General features: G+C 38.3%; 1 protein-coding gene across 1 annotated transcript in view; it reads right to left on the reverse strand.

Annotated features, from left to right (window-relative positions):
- Nup155 (nucleoporin 155) overlaps positions 1-16,914 on the reverse strand; it is a 61,468-nt gene that overhangs the window by 25,583 nt on the left and 18,971 nt on the right. The window contains exons 13-21 of the mRNA XM_055601099.1: positions 12,366-12,536; positions 10,154-10,264; positions 8,753-8,847; positions 7,586-7,674; positions 6,779-6,838; positions 5,561-5,708; positions 4,265-4,331; positions 2,729-2,844; positions 1,010-1,107 (exon numbers count right to left, since the gene is read on the reverse strand). Of these exons, the coding sequence (XP_055457074.1) occupies positions 1,010-1,107; positions 2,729-2,844; positions 4,265-4,331; positions 5,561-5,708; positions 6,779-6,838; positions 7,586-7,674; positions 8,753-8,847; positions 10,154-10,264; positions 12,366-12,536 (955 nt within the window). The remainder of the gene's footprint in view (positions 1-1,009; positions 1,108-2,728; positions 2,845-4,264; positions 4,332-5,560; positions 5,709-6,778; positions 6,839-7,585; positions 7,675-8,752; positions 8,848-10,153; positions 10,265-12,365; positions 12,537-16,914) is intronic.

Genomic DNA, 16,914 nt, shown 5'->3' on the forward strand with positions numbered 1-16,914 from the left:
CCACTAAAACAACAATAACCTAGAAGGCTTTCTGAAAAGCACCATCAAGTTTCTCAGGACTAAATTTTTCAAACCATGCATTAATATAAACTAGTACATTATTAAATAAAATCAGTCATGATAATTTGCCTTATATTTTAAAAATATAGATTATGTAAAAAAGATGAATAAACATATTTTGTGTGTATGTGTATAAAGCGTTATTCAATTTTTGACCGGAAATTCTAACACATGCTACAGTATGGAAGAATGTGAAGAATAATATGGTAAGTGAAATAAACCAGTAATAAAATGAAGACAACTGCTTATACCAATACCCAGAGTAGTCAAATGGACAGAAAATGAAAGCAGACTGATAGGTGCCATGAGCTTAGGATAAGGAAAATAGGCAGTTACTGCCTCATGGTTATACCAAGCCTCACTATGGAATAATGAAAAAGTGAGGAATTGATTCCCATCTCTGGATTCATCCCTAGGGAATCAATTCCTCACATGTGCTCCCACTGGTGACCCCACCAGGTTCAATGGACTGTCCCAAATCGAATGGTCACCTAGATTGCCCCGATTAAACTAAAAAGGTCAAATCTCAGTCATGAAGCTGGAAAAGGAATGGGGTGTATAGGGAGGTGAGACTGGAGTGGAAGGGATTTAAGAAGGATGGAGGAAGAGAGTAAACACAATGCATATACTGAAGCTGACAAAAAACTTAAATAATAATAATAAAAAGTCACTAAAACGGTCAACTTTAAGGTACATAGATTTCACTACGATGAAGAAAAGAATTCATCAAATAGAGTATATCATGCTTTCTGGTAGCAAAAGGGCAAATATTTTTTGGCTGAAGGAAGTGTGGTAAAAAACAATTTCCATGCTGTTCTATTTTCTCAATCACAAAAAATTGGCACCTTAATAATGATAACAGAGAAAGGAAGTTCACTGCTCCCTGTTCAGGTCATACAACTCTTTGGTGGGGTCACGAATGTGTAACTGGTCACTAGAAATTATTCACCATGAAACTTCCTCTGCAGTTCCTGTTGCATTTGCTGGGTGTTTCCATTCTCGGGACGCATGAATCCCACCAGCCTCTGCTGCACTTTTGCAGTAGCACTGAAACAGAAATTACAGTGTGTCTGTGACTGCTTTCCTGAGGTTTAGATCAGACACCAGAAAACATAGGTGTTTAAGGTGGACAAGTCTTTCTTTCTTTCTTTCTTTTTTATTGAAGTTTAACTTTTGTTTTCCTGTAACAAGAATGTACACAGTCCATGAAGTAGCACCGAAATGAAAAACTGGCAATTCCTAAAGCTACAGGGCCTTGAAAGTCAATCTTACATTCAGGAGGTTTAAGCACATTACTATTTTTGAAGCATTAACTGAAAATATTGCTGGCGGAGAAAACTTTCTTAAATGCTACAGTGGAAGCACAAGTCACTGCCTATGCCAATACAGTAGCAATAACACCCTTTCTATAAGCTGCAGTGTGACAGAAGTTCACTGAAAATAACAAACACAACTACGAATCACAACAAACACCTAAGACCCTAAACACTTCACCAGTCTTTTAAACATTTTTTAACATCTTAAAACAAGTTTATCAAAACCTTGGCATAATTCAGTGTCAGGTTGTCAATTTTTTTTTCTGTTTTTTTTATAACCATCAGAAAGTTATGAATACCACTAGTGTTGAGTCTAATTAATGTAATTCAAGAGTTTATTCAAAGAATTGTGAAATCATGTTTCAAGTGCTAGTCATCATGAAGATGGAAAAGATGTCAAGCATGCTTGGAAGAAAAGCATCAGGAGATGAAGTGGATGCTGTTTAAAATAATACATTTGGGCAGGTGAGCTAGCTTAGTAGGTAACAGTTTTTGTGCCAAGCCTGAGGACCAGAGTTAGATCCTTAGAACCACATGGTGGAAGGAGAGAACCAATTTTGGCAACCTGTACTCTGACCTCTACACAGATGGCATGGCACACACCCTTCCTACCCATACAGCTCCAAATAAATGTAATATAAAAAAATAGAAAAACTATTATCTCTTAAAAAAAGGAGATAATAAAACAGAAATGTAAGTTCTTTCCTAACATTGTGATGGAAAATCCACTATGGCTGCAGGAACCGTGAGAGAGTGAATGGAGAGGGACTGGTAGTGGCACAAGGAAAGTGTCCCAGGATTAGGTAACGGCGATGATGCATAACCTTGTGAATACACTAGAATCTACAGAAAAGTACTGTTTAATAGACAGAAGCAGGAAAACCTGTGCCGTTGAGGCCAGCCTGGTCTACGAGGTGAGTTCCAGGACAGCCAAGAATACATGGTGAGATCCTGTGTTAAAAAAATTACAACTGGGGGCCAGAGAGAAGCTTCGCAGTTAGGAACAGTGGTTGCTCTTCCAGAAGACTCTGGTTTGATTCCCAGCACCCACATGGCAGCTCAGGCTTGTCTGTAATGGCAGTTCTAAGGTTGTAACAGCCTTCCATAGACATGCAGGCAAAACACAAACGAATGTCTAAAAAACAAAACTTTATGATATAGGTCCAATGTTTCAACAAGATACAAAAGAAGAAAAAACCGAATAGCTAGGCCTGCAGTTCCGTTGTAGAGCACTTCCTTACCAGGTATAATGCTCAAGATCCTGGCTTTTATCCCAGTACCTCAAAGATAGAAAAAAAAACATCTTTCACACAGGAAAAAAAAGTAAGTAAATAAATAAATCTAGTTCTTACTTTGGATTTCCTAGTGGTCCTCCTGAAAACTGGGAATTCCTGTCCAGAAATTCCTGCAAACCCTTTAGCTCCTGCAGTACTGACTCTAGCAGCTGGCTGGGCACACTGCTTTCAATCTGTAAGAGTGAGAGTGTTCAAAAGTTTAAAGACACAGAAAAAAGTGTATGTATAAAAGAGTACTTAGAGTCAGTATTGAATATATACAATTTTAGTTATGAGCTATGCTCTCTTTATGAATAATATGTAAAGCTTTTTCTTAAGTCCATTCAACATCCAATTAGCCAAAATAAAGGGCCTATCACAGCCCTCCTGTTCTTTTTACAATTAAGATATAATTTGTGTGCAGTAAGATACAAATATTAAGTGAACATCTTAATTAATTATTTCCCACATTTTCATGGTCATCATTTACAGTAACAGCAGAGTAATAACACCTACATCCTCATGTCCTTATCTGCTGAAATCCCATCTCCAATGAAACTTTTCTTTAACTACCGGCATAGTTTAATTTAGCTCATTCATGGCATACACATACCATGTCAGATGAAATGTGTTCTTATTAGAAATGTGAACTCTAAAAAACCATCAGTTTGGGTTGGGCTGTGTATATATCAGTGCACATGTATAATCTAGTTAGTTGGAGGTTGTGGAAAAAAGATTACAAGATCAAAGGCAGCTTGAAATATATAGCAAGATCTGTCTTAGGAAACAAAAACAGGGCTGGAGAGATGGCTTAGGTGTTAAGGCACTGGCTGCTCTGCAGAGGTCCTGAGTTCCATCCCCAGCACCACACGGTGACCCCCATCCATCTGTAATGAGATCTGCTGTCCTCTTCTAGCATGCTGAGTGCAGCTGTACATGCAGACACAACATTGTATACAGAATAAACACATCTTTAAAAAAAGGCAGGCATGGTGGAACCCACCTTTAATCCCACCACTTGGGAGGCAGAGACAAGCGAATCTCTGTAAGCTTGAGGACAGCTTGGTCTACGAAGCTACAAAGTTAGTCCAGGACAGCCAGAGCTATTACACAGAGAAACTCTGTCTTGAAAAAGCAAAAACCAAACAACAGACAGAAAAACAGAACAGCCAATAAAACAAAGAATAGTAAAGGAAAGAAAAACAAAAAAATACCTGATACTTTACCATTTTAAAAAGTGCTTAAAACAACAACAAAAAAATTTCTACCTGATGTGTGACAACAAAGCTCTGAAGTGTTTGTTTAAAGCAGTCTGTGATGGATGTGAACTCACACCAATGCGGCTGACCCTGTGAGTATCGTGAGTGTGAGTAAGTCCAAGTGAGAGCACAGTGGTGAGACTGAGCGCTGGCTCTGACCCTCACAGCAAACTTCAGGAGACAGGCAATTGTGTCCATTTCACACGGGGGAACCAGGCTATGAAATGCTGAAGACTACTCAGCAAGTGATCAGGGCAAGACCTGAACAGTCTACTGGATGAGAACACATTTATATAAGACAATCACTGCATCTTACTCAAAACTTTAAAACAAGGACACCAGGTTGCACACTTACTGCAGTGATCTCCCTGGTGGAACTCTTGAATACTCTTTCAACAACCAAGCTAGCATCCCAAATATTTCTGGAACAAAAAGGTTTTGATTATTGTACTGTAAATGAATGTAATCTTTTATAACATGTAGGTACCTTTCTGTAGGAACATAAAGGCTTTACTCAGTTTTCAAACATAGTAATGACTTAATTTAACATTTTTTAAGTTTCCTTGAAAATGGGCTAGAAAGATACTCAGCAAGAAAGACACTTGTACCAGCCTTGTGACCTGAAGGCATCCCCAGAACACACATGAAGGTAGAAGGAGAGAACTGATTTCATAAAAGTGTCCTCTGACACCCACGTACACACTGTGGCATGTGTCCCCCTTTCACTATATCCACATACCATTAATAAGTACAGCTTTTAGAAGAAAATGGAGAAACTGGGAAGTTTCCAAACATAACATCCATATTACTCCAAAAAATGAAGAGCACTAAAGAAAAAGCTCGGGGTTAAGAGCACTTACTGCTCTTGCAGAGGGTCTGGATTCAGCTCCAAGCACCCATACACAGCTAACAAGGGTCCTGTAACTCAGTTCCAGGGGAAGTGGTGCCCTCTTTTGGCCTCCTTTGGCACTGGGCATACATGCAGTACATATACAAACATGCAGTGCACATACATATTCAGGAGAAATGTTGATACACACAGAATTTTAAAAAATCATAAAATATACATGTGCACCCACACACATAAGCCTTAATAAAAGCATTTATCTCAACTCTAAATCAGTAGAGGGAGGTACGGCAGCTAATTAGACAGCATGAGAAGATTATGGTTATCTATCCTACCCATTTCCTCTTCGATGGCTTCTATACCAGTCCATTATGGGGAAGAAGGCTCCTCCCCATTTTTTGAATCAAAGCTGGCTAAATAAGGTAGGACCAAGAATGGCATTGCTGTGAGTGACTGAGAGACACTGAGAGGCTTTGCAAGTTTCAACCTTCTCATTCAACCCTGCCACCAGCAAGGCTGGTGTAATGAAGGATGAGACCATGTCACACCAGTAGATTAATGGGCCTTGATGCAATCCAGCTGAGATAAATAAAACTCTTTCTACTGTCATCTGATTGCATATGCATGAAATAAAACTCTGAATACAGTTAAAGGGCTGAACAATGCAAAAAGTCTTATCAATGGATGAGCTTAAAACTAAAAGTAAAATTCAGCAAGAAGTGTCCCAAATACAGATTTAGGAATATTTCACTACTGCAAATAGGACAAAGCCAACAGTGGTTAAGTAGTTTACAAAATACTTACCCCATGATTCGAGAAAAGTAAATGCAAATACCATTGTGTTTTCCTGAGTACACAATCTCTGGTCCAGTCAAACCACTCATACTTGCAGCCTGCATCGGTGGGTTTCCAACAGCATACATTGGGGTTGACATGGCAGGGGGCTGAGCACCTGTACACATGTAAGAAAAAGTCTCTCAGAAGTCCATCCTAGGTTCACCCCTAAGGCTCAGGAGCGCCAACCTACTACAATATCAAACAGCCTTCTAAGTTCACATCTCTATACCCAAGGATCAGCATAGCTCTCAGATCTCATCAGACAAGTTCCTTTGTGGCACAGATTGTGGCTAACAAAGAAACACTCAGGAGGTTGAAAATGAGAGAATGAGCATACGGGGAGGCTTTAGTCACAGCCCACCCGGAACCCACCAACAGAAGGCACAGGGACTATCACGGGAGAGGACATGGAAAGACTGCAAGAACAGAAGTCCAAGAGGACCAGGCAGAGAGAGCGAGTGTCCTCCGGACATTGCAGGGTGCTGCACTCATGAACTCAAAGCATGACTGATTATGCAAAACTGAACCAGTTAACATTCCAGCACTAAGATGGGGGAGGGAGGGACTCACAAGCCTCTACCCTTGTAGCTGAGGAGCTATCAACAGTTGCAAGCTTCTGGGCTTTAAGGGTTGCTGTGGTCCTAGATTGCTCCAGTGTATGGCCTCATGACCTTAGTATATGGACAGCAGAAATCGACTCAGTGGGCAATTTAAAAAAAAAAAAGGGCATAAGGTTGAGAAGCAGTACGTATTTGGGGCAGTAGTTCTGGAAGGAGTTGGGGTAAATATGCTCAAACACATTGTATGCATTTCATTCAAATTAATGAAACTAGTTAAAAAAGAAATCGTAAATGGTTAGAAATTTCAACAATCGATTTGTTGTATTTAGACTAATAAAGGGAAAAATTTAAAAATAATGGAAGAACAGATACACATTTGGTTTTGTTTGATAAAAAGTATAAGACTTAGACATGTTTTCTCTGTTGTTTTATATGGATCGTGAGGACCAAACTCATGTCTTCATGGTTTGTGAAGCCTTTTCCCACCTGAATTATCTCCTCAACCTCTTGACTTTCTTTTTTTAAGGGATTGGGCAAGTTAGATTTTTCAACATTAAATATGAGAACCAATACTTAATGTTAATTCTTAAAAACGAACAGAAGTAAAAAGTCAAAACACAGGTACCATGGGAGGGTGTCCCAAAAGATGGATTTGGATAGGAACTTCCACTAGCGACAGGAGAACCTGCAAAGGAAAAGAGAATACAGATTTGTAAAATACCTTCCCATTGGCTTTGAATTTGATCAAGATTCTATAAAGATGTAACTTATCAGTGTGATTGAGGAATGACACTACCTCCCATATTCAAGAGTCAGACACACATTGTACTTTTTCTTTTCTCTATGTAGCTTTGGCTGTCCTGGACTCGCTTTAGAGATCAGGCCTACCTGCCTCTGCCTCCCTGAGTACTGGGATTACAGGGGGACACCACCATGCCTGGCGATGCATTTTATTTTCAACTAGTCAGTAGACATTTTTCCATTTGGAAGACATGAATAAGGACTTGCTCATTATTATTATTCATCTTTCCTGTTATAGAACTCTCTTTCCCTTTGAATACTAAATGAGCTCTGTAAATAATATTTGTTGCATACTATTTTGCTTCTCAGTATTCAATATTGCAGGTATGGCAGCAGCACACACCTTTAATCCCAGCACCTGGGAGACTGAGGAAAGGAGATCTTTGAATTTAAAGCCAGCTTGGTCTGTAGCAAGCTCCAGTACAACCAAGGGGACACAGGAGGACTTTATCTCAAAACATAAAAACCAAAACACCAAACCATAAAACTACCTATAAACAAACATTCAAGAGTCACTATCTAAAGACTCACTGTCTAATGAGTCTTTAGGTAAGACTCATTCACTAGGAATGAGGAAGTGCTAATACAACATCATTTCTAATGAAAACCAAGTTCAAAGTCTCATACTCACTAGAATACATAGGAGACCCCAGGATCGGACCAACATTACTTGGAGTGGGAAGAGTAGCCGGAAATCTCATCTGTGCTTCACCACCATACCTTTTTATGTGATCAAATAGGAGTTCAATTAAACTGTGAGTCTTGTAAAAGCTGGGACAATTCCTACTTCTGTTTAGCTTTTGTATAATTGGTAGAGATGTTAATGTATGGTGTTTACGGTGAAATTTATACCTAGCATAATTCTTCAATAAATGTTGATTTTAAATTGCTACGAGGAAATTAGAAGAGACTCTACTAATGTGTAAAAATAGGATGTGTAACAAAGTTTCCTTAATATAGAAATGACACAGTAGCTCTCATAGAATTATTAGCCCTTAATTAAAAAAAATATTAAAGATTTATTTATCTTTATGTGTATGGTGTATTGCCTGAATGTATGTTTGTGCACCTTTTACATAATAAAAGCCACAAAACGATGTCCAATCCCTTCAAAGTAGAGTGACAGACAGTTGTCAGCTGCCACGTAGGTGCTGGAAATTGAATATGAGTCCTCTAAATGGGAAGCCTGTGCTCAGACATCTTTCCAGGCCCAACAAATATAAAGATTATATAGCATATGCATTCTTGAAATTCTTGGCTAAATATTTTATAAAAAGAAATCTCTGAAGGCTGGGGCACTAGTAAGCAATGAAAAAAAATCTTTAAAAAGAATCTTTGATACCAAATTTCTTTACTGTGACTCAGAATCCCTCAATATACCGGCTACAGAACTGGCAGGGTTTGAGAAAGTAAAAAAGATGGAGGAAAGTAACTATGGTGAAAAGTGCAAAACAAGACAGAAAAAAACGAAGACAACAGTAATGTATGCACTATGCTAACCAGTCTAATCAGGTTCAATTTCTACAACCACCAACCAACCAACCAACCAACCAACCAACCAACCAACCAACCAACCAACCAACCAACCAAAAAACAGGTCTTCCTTATATAAGTATTTTACAGTGTTTAAGGATATTTGGTGGCCATTTTTGTGGACTAAGGATGTAGCTCTGTTGTTGAGTCCTTAGTACTTGTACAGTTTGTGCAAAACCCCCTATGTTCAGAGCTCAAAATACTCAACAAAAAAGTGGCTCAGTACATAAACACACATACACTCTCTCTTTCTCACCCGACATACCTAAAGAATGCCCGTGTAGCCCAAGCAGACACTTCTCTATCACAGGCAGCAGTGGAACAAGCAAGAATAAGGCAAGTTGCACAAGCTTGGTCTTCCTGTAAAGAAAAAAACTCTGTACGTTAAGTACACGCCCAGTATTTAAAGCAAGGGTTCAAGAAATACTTGCTGATAGGATGAAATCAACTGATACAAATAAAGTGAAAAACCCAGATATAAAGTATAGTTTAGGCACTAGAATTAAAGTTACTTTCTCCTTATTAAGATTTTGATCAACTGTTATTCTTTAGATTTTATTCTTGTAGTCTATCTTTCTAACTTTTAGAAATTATCAGTAAGAGCCAACATTTACTGAGTACCTGTCATGTGCTAGGCACTAATTTAAGAAGACAGCATTGCTGGGTGGTTGTGGTGCACACCTTTAATCCCAGCACTTGGCAGGCAGAGGCAGGCGGATCTCTGAGTTTGAGGCCAGCCTGGTCTACAGGAGTTCCAGGATAGCCAGGGCTACACAGAGAAACTATCTGAAGAAACAAAAGAACGAACAAATGAACAAACGAACAAAAGAAAGAAAGAAGGATAGGAAGGAAGGAAGGAGGGATGGAAGGAAGGAAGGAAGGAAGGAAGGAAGGAAGGAAGGAAGGAAGGAAGGAAGGAAGGAATTCAGTATATATTAGTCCTTATAGCACATACTGCTAATGCAGTTTACAAAAACAAAAACTAACTGAGTACAAGTATCTCACTCCATTGGGGGACGGAGGATTTTTAGTAGGTAGCTTGAATCCTTGGTCTGTATACTTTAATTAGTATTAATTTTAATTAAGCCTTCTCAGTTTCTTTTCAAGTTATTTACTTATTTTATGTATATGAGTGTTCTGTCTGTATGTATACCTGCATACTAGAAGAAAGCATCAGATCTCACAATAGATGGTTGTGTGAGGTACCATGTGGTAACTTGGAATTAAACTCAGGACCTCTGGAAGAGCAGCCAGTCCCTTAACTACTGAGTAATCTCTCCAGCCCCAAGCTGTCTAGTTTAAATCTATCAATTCTAGCACAGCTATTAACTACTAATGTCTCCACATTCTGCTTCAAGTTTCTGCCTTAAGTTATTCAATGTGCTTGGGAACATATACACATATGAATGCTCATAAAGTAATGCCTCATACTTTTAATAAAGAGCATTTATCATATAACTTCAACATCACATTTTTACTAGTATACCTTAATAAGAACTTGTCAAAATCAGAAAATATATCTGGAGGAGCTTTGTGACATTACTGTTTTCAAAATCAGCACACATGTTGATTCAAGTATAGAAAAGAACAGATAATCTGTATTTTACAATGTTTAACATTCTTATTGCTTCCTTACTTACAATATCCCATTGCAGTGCATAGTTACCTGATGTAATTTGAAGAATCTCTCAATTTCTTCTCCATCTCCGCCCACATTACTCACAAGCAAATGTCTCAGCTGATCTACAGGTCTAAGTTTGTGAAACATAAGACTACCCTAAGAAATAAAAAACGAGAACTAACATGAGAATCCGATCACCAAACCTGACTGGCAGAGGGCTGGAGATGTAGTTCAGGGGTAGATCTCTACCTTGGCATGCACAGCCTCTAAGTTCGCTACCCAGTGACACACAAAAAAGCCTGGCTGGTAATAACTGACTATTTCCTTACTTAACAATAAGCAATTCCGAGAACACAAAATAAGCTGGACAACAAGATCATCTATATTTCAACAACCAACCGATTCTCAATTTCCATATCTACAAAAAAATAACCTTCCCCACCCTCGTGCTGTTCCTTGAAATAGAGAATTAGCTGGATTATTCATTAATTATGTAGGCACATATATTTCTATTTGTACAAAAAAGTGGGATCTTTACCATCCATTACACCAGGATATACTCCAAGTAGATGCAAGGTTCAAAGGACAAAGTAAAATTATAACTAAAATACTAAAATTTAGTTTCTGTGACACATAAAGCTTAACAAGTCTTTACATAATAAATATACAACTCTACAGAAATGGTGACATAGTAGTCTGCTCTTATCCTCAGGGTACAGACTACAAGAACCACCTATGCCCTCACATGCTTGAAACTGTACATAACCAATCCTATAAACAACCACAACACCAGGAAAGAAAATATGATAACCAAGACAGCTACTAAGTGATTAATAGGAAGTATCACATAGTACAAGAAGATGTCAAAGGGACAGTGCATTATGCTACTCAGAACATCTTTACATTTAGATCATAAAAATGTTTCCATTCATTTCCAGGAAAAATCTGATAGGGAGGAAGAAGCAACTGAAACTCTGGAAAGCAAAACTTTATAGATAAGGGAGCATCATTATATAGAACAGGAACTGACAGTATATAGCAAAACAAACATTTGAAAAGGTAGCCAACACCATTCTTACTAGGGTAGTAAAATGTACTAGGGAAGGTTATGAAGAAACACATTTACAGAAATGACTAGTGAATATACATGGAAATCTGGCATTATCTACATAAATTATAGATACATATACTCTTGGTATAAGCAGAAGTAATACTACACCTTTATGTGCACACATGAAATAAGGAAGACAGGGCACATTCACACAAAGAAATTACTGCCAAATATAAAATAAAATGACTGTAAGTACAAAAAGATCTATAAAAGATAATTTTGAAATTTAAAAAGCAAGGTATAGAACAGTGTAGAGAATGTCAACATCTGCTTAGAAATATTTACATTGTATTCTCTCAAGTATCTGTAAATAAATACTTAGATACTTGTGGCTGACCTTTTACTACTTTGTGGGTTCCTCTTTCTTCCACTTTTCTTCTCTTTCAACCCCCTAACATTAGATTTGAGAGGAAAAAGGATAGAGAGGAAAAGAAAGAGATCCCTGAATGAAGCCAGGGATTGGAAAGGGGGTGATGTTATCATTAGACTACTTCCTTCTGATTGGGGGTGTTGAGTTCCTTGGGGCAAGTTTCACCTTTGCCGTCAAGATATCTAATTTCTTCTTGTTTCTTCTTTGCGCATGACTTCTTAATAAACCATGACCAAGAGCAACCAACAGTAACCAACAACCAAGACACCATTGGGGCTCTAGCGTTTATATCCCTCTGAGAAGTCCCCAGAATTCCAAACGTCATACCCCAGAAACTATCTGCAGATGGCAAAACTATAACCCTGACAGAGCAAGAGGTAAATCACAGTCCGCTGCTGCAAAGCAACCTCATATCTTCACACCTGGGATTAAAATGAAAACATATTCTCACAACATTTCTGTATTATTAAAGAAACCAAAATTCCAAAATACCAGTAATTCCAAATACTGATAACACAAAAGTCTGGATGGAAGATTTTACTTTACATATTTTCTACGTCAATTCATCACTGTTAAAAAACAATTCCATGAAGTGACACCTGAGTGTACTTGACAAAAACATTACATACCCAGACCAGGGGGGGTATGGCTCAGTGGTAGTGTTGGCCTACTATGCAGAAGTTCCTGGGTTCAACTGTCAGCACCACAAGGAAAGAAAGACTTTAGTACATTTAATATAGCTCCTTCTACTCAACGGTAAGCAGATGAACAAGTACCTGTGCTGAGAGGAGAACGAATTTCTTCGGAGGCAACATGTGCTGCTGTACAACAACTGGTGAGTCAGTTATTGGAATATGATCTTTATTTAAAGGTGTGATTATTTTGTCTACTTTTAATTCATCTATTGCAGAAAGAGCCCAGGAATGACCATCAACACGAGTTGTCATCTATAAAAAAGAAATACACTGTTTTCCTATTTTGTTCAACTCACATATGCCGAAGCTTCTAGAAAATAAAACTCTCTCTCTCTCTCTCTCTCTCTCTCTCTCTCTCTCTCTCTCTCACACACACACACACACACACACACACACACACACAAAACAACCAAACCCCCAAAGCTCCAGTAACATGAACATAACCAACATATATTTAGCTTTTTACTTTTTTGGGGGGTGGGAGGACTTGAGACAGGGTTTCTCTGCTCAGCCTGGGCTATCCTGGATCTTGATTCGTAGACCAGACTGGCCATGAACTCAAAGATACACTTGCCTCAGCCTCCCAACTGCTGGGAGTAAAGATGAGTGCCACCACCACCTGGCTTTAGATTTCTACTCTTTTTCTACATATCACCCTGGCTCTCCTGGAATACCCTAGTAGACCAGGCTGGCCTCAAACTCAGAATCTACCTGCTTCTTCCTCCCTAGTAGGTTTAAAGGTGTGTGACACCACTGCCCAGCAAATTGTTGTTGTTGTTATTATTATTATTATTTTTATGTGCACTGGTGTTTTGCCTGCATGTGCCCGTGAGAGAGTACTGGATACCCTAGAACTGGAGTTCATAGACATTTGAGAGCTGCCATGTAGGTAATTAAACCTGGGTCTTCTGGGAGAGCTGCCAGTACTCTTAATCTTTGAGCCATCTTTCCAGCCCCTAGATTTTTAGTTTTAAACAGCATCTTCTAAAGAAAATTTTTTGTCTCTTCCATTTTGCCTTCCTTTTTTGAGGCATGCTATGTTTTCCAGGCTTGGCTCAAACTCTGCCTCTGCCTTCCAACGGGATCATAGGTGAACACTAGCAGGAATATTAACAACCTTTTCAATCCAAAGGACAAGGCAAAGTTTCGTAAGATAGGCTCTAAGGTCTACTGCTCTACTATAATTCTCTTAACAGCCAGAGAATGGCTATTTAAGACTCTATACAGAGGGATCTAACTGGAAGATTTAGTGTTTTTTGCTGACATTGACTGTTTTCGTCATTGTTCTATTTCCTTTCTAAGGTAAGATCCTTTAAAAACAAAACATAAACACAAAAGTTTTACTCTTCTAAGATATTTTAGAAAAAGCATTTCAAGCACTGGAAAATGTTATAAGATATCCTCTTTATTCATATGTACAATACCTAATCTCAACTAGTGTTCTGACATAGTTACTTTCTCTTCTTTCTGCATACTTTTCCTCTATTGAATCATTTGGAAGCAACGGACATGTTACCCTAAATACTTCTGCATGTATGTCCAGAAAATAAGGATATTCTATAAAACCACATCAATGTAACATTTAAGAATGCTGACAATTACCTAATTAATTCAATGTCTAGTCTATACAAAATTTTCAACTGTCTCGTTTATCTATTTTTAGAAAACTAGAATTTTATTATTGTATTTGGTGGCTGATAATTTTTATTTTTAAATAAAAGTTCACATCTGTTTGAGAACTTAACTATTACAGAAATGAAATAATTACTTTGAAAAAAAGTTAAGCTGGGTGTAGTGACTCATGCCTGTAAATCCAAGCACTGAAAGGGTGAAGCAAGAGGAATACTTAGTCTGAGGTCATCTGAGCTAGCTACACAGTGAGTTTCAGACTAGTCTGGGCTTTTTAGTGAGGCTCTGTCTCAATAAACAAAACAACAAAAAATTTACATGTATTAGACTCTTTTTCTGTCCCAGACAATGATGTATGTTTCATATACATGATTTCATTTAATCCCACGGCATTTTCACAGAAGTACTATTCCAACTATGATACATGAGGAAATAAGAGTGAAAAAAAAATCACTAAATCCTCTAACACATAGCTAAGAAGTTGAGTTAAATCTCAAACCTAATCCCTGCTCCCAATCAGGACTGCATTTGTATCTTTCTGAATCTTTTATTTATTATAACATGAAGCTAATAGTAGATTCTCAGTAATGCTCAAAGGCTCAAGAGATTAAAAAAAGAAAAAAAAAAAGAAAAGGCATTGCTTACTTCCTTATATATCGCCTGTCCTCAGCCCTACTCTAAGAACCATTTAAGAAGCTTGGTAGAGGGCTGGAAAGATGGCTCAGAGGTTAAGAGCACTGACAGTTCTTCCAAAGGGCCCAAGTTCAATTCCCAGCAACCACATGATGGCTATATATATTCCCCTACATACCACATGCTCTCCCAAACTTGAAGACTTCAAGTTTCAGATTTACCAAGAACCAGCCTCTGACAGTTAGAACTAAAATGTCCCTTGCTCCAGTCAGAGGATAGGCACATATTGTGCACAAGGCACAGGATTATGTGCTCAAAGCACCTCTTCCTTGCAACAGGACAAGGGTTCCCCCACCTTGTCTCAGTTGAAGCCATCTTTGTTTTAACCTGAAACTAAGCCCTCCTTTTCTAAACCCTGTAAAAAAAAGTCCTGTGGAAAAGTACCCAACCCTGTTCTAGAAACTCAGGGTTAAAATGCTCCAGCTAACTGCATGCTTTGGCTTCTGTTAAACTGCTTGCTTGTTTTATATCCTCCTGCAACTGTCAATCAGGATGCAGTTTTTCACTGTTCTTTGTCTTTATATAAAATGTACTCAAGGCTGCTCTGTAAGAAGTGTTTCTCTCCAGGTAGCTGCTGGCTGGCTCAATACAGACTCAATTCAGTCTTTGGTTGTACTGCGTGGTCTTTGGTTTTTGGGTTTTGGGTTTCTACGTGGCAACAGCCCTGATTCTCATAACCATCCTTTGGGTTACTACTGTAACTAGTGTCTTCATTACTACAATGTAACAAATTGAAGGAAGAAAACAATGATTTACTTAAAACTTGGTTTTCAGCCAGATGTGATGTTGAAGCTTATAATTCTAGCACACATAAGGCTGAGGTAGGAGGATTACCATGAATTCTGGGCCAACCTGGGTCAGTTCCAGGCCTGCTATAGTGTGAGATGTGTTCTCAACAAGCAAACAAACAAGCAAATAAAGTCCCAAACTCCCAAAAAGGAGAGAAAATACTACATATTAATAAAGATGGCTGGTTTAGCTGGACATGGTTAGCTCTTTCTGAAAGCTTAGCAGAATAAATAGGACAGACAACAGTAGACAAAGGACACTAGTGGAAGAAAGTTGACCCATTAGCTCATCACAGACCAGGACTAATGCAGGATGGTCTAGGGTTCATGGGAGTGTCACTCCAGTTGCTATTCGCATTAACACAACTCTAGCCAGTGTGGTGGTACACAGTGCTTGGGAGGCAGAGGCATGAGTTCCAGGCCAGCCTGGTGTACAAAGTGAGTCCAGAAAAGCTAGGGCTATGCAGAGAAACCTTGTCTCAAAAAATAAACAACAATCCCTACAACTCTGTCAGTGTGTGTTTATACATAGAAAAGTAAAATGTAATGAAAAATGTTGGCAATTTTGTAATGAGGTTCAGTTTAGCACTGATATCATTTGAAAGATTTTCTAATTAATAAGAATACTTTAATCCCCAGTGGTGGAATTTTTCTAATCAACAAGAGCACTTTACTTTATTCCCAGCACTTGGGAGGCAGAGGTAGGCTAGATCTCTATGACTATGACTGAGGCCAGCCAGGTCTACAGAGTGAGTTCCGGGCTATAGAGAGAAACCCTGTCTCAAAAAACAAACAAACAAACAAACAAACAAACAAACAAAAAACCAACCAAAGCAAACCAAAACAAAAAAAGAATAATTTACAAGTGAGGTAACGTCACAGATTAGTAGTATAGAACTCTAATTCAGGGAGATTGAGTAGCTCATTACTAAATGAAATTATATTTATATGCGATGAAGATAATTTAAAAAAAAATCACATTTCTTTTCAGCTATATTACAGTTAACATTCTAAAATGGTTGCAGGGTCAGCAAGATGGCTTAGAAAGACCAATGAACTGAGTTTGATAACCAAAACTCATGTAAAGAAGGAAGAAGAGAAGCAACTTCAGAAAGCCATTCTATGACACCTAAATTCACACATAATACAAGGAAAACAAACTCCAATGTCTTCTCTTAAAGATGTTCTTAAAGCATGTTTTTATAGTCATGGCCTCACTTGTCTATAATCCTACCACTTGGTGGGCAGAGGCAGGTGGGTCTCTGTGAGTTTAAGGTTAGTCTGGTCTAGCCATCTAGGGCTACATAATGAGAACTGTCAAAAAGAAAGATTGTTTATTTATTGTGATTATTATAATCACTTTTGGTCTGACAGAAAAAAGTAAAAATTAGCAAGATATACATTTCTTTACTCTAAGATTACTTTCTTTGGGGCTGGAAAATGGCTCAGTGGTTAGGAACACTTGCTGATCTTGGGGAGGACCCAGTTTTCATATGGTTGTTCACAACAACCCATAACTC

The sequence above is a fragment of the Psammomys obesus genome, unplaced genomic scaffold (assembly GCF_907164565.1).
Source record: "Psammomys obesus unplaced genomic scaffold, mPsaObe1.curated_primary_1811, whole genome shotgun sequence".
Lineage (NCBI taxonomy): Eukaryota > Metazoa > Chordata > Mammalia > Rodentia > Muridae > Psammomys > Psammomys obesus.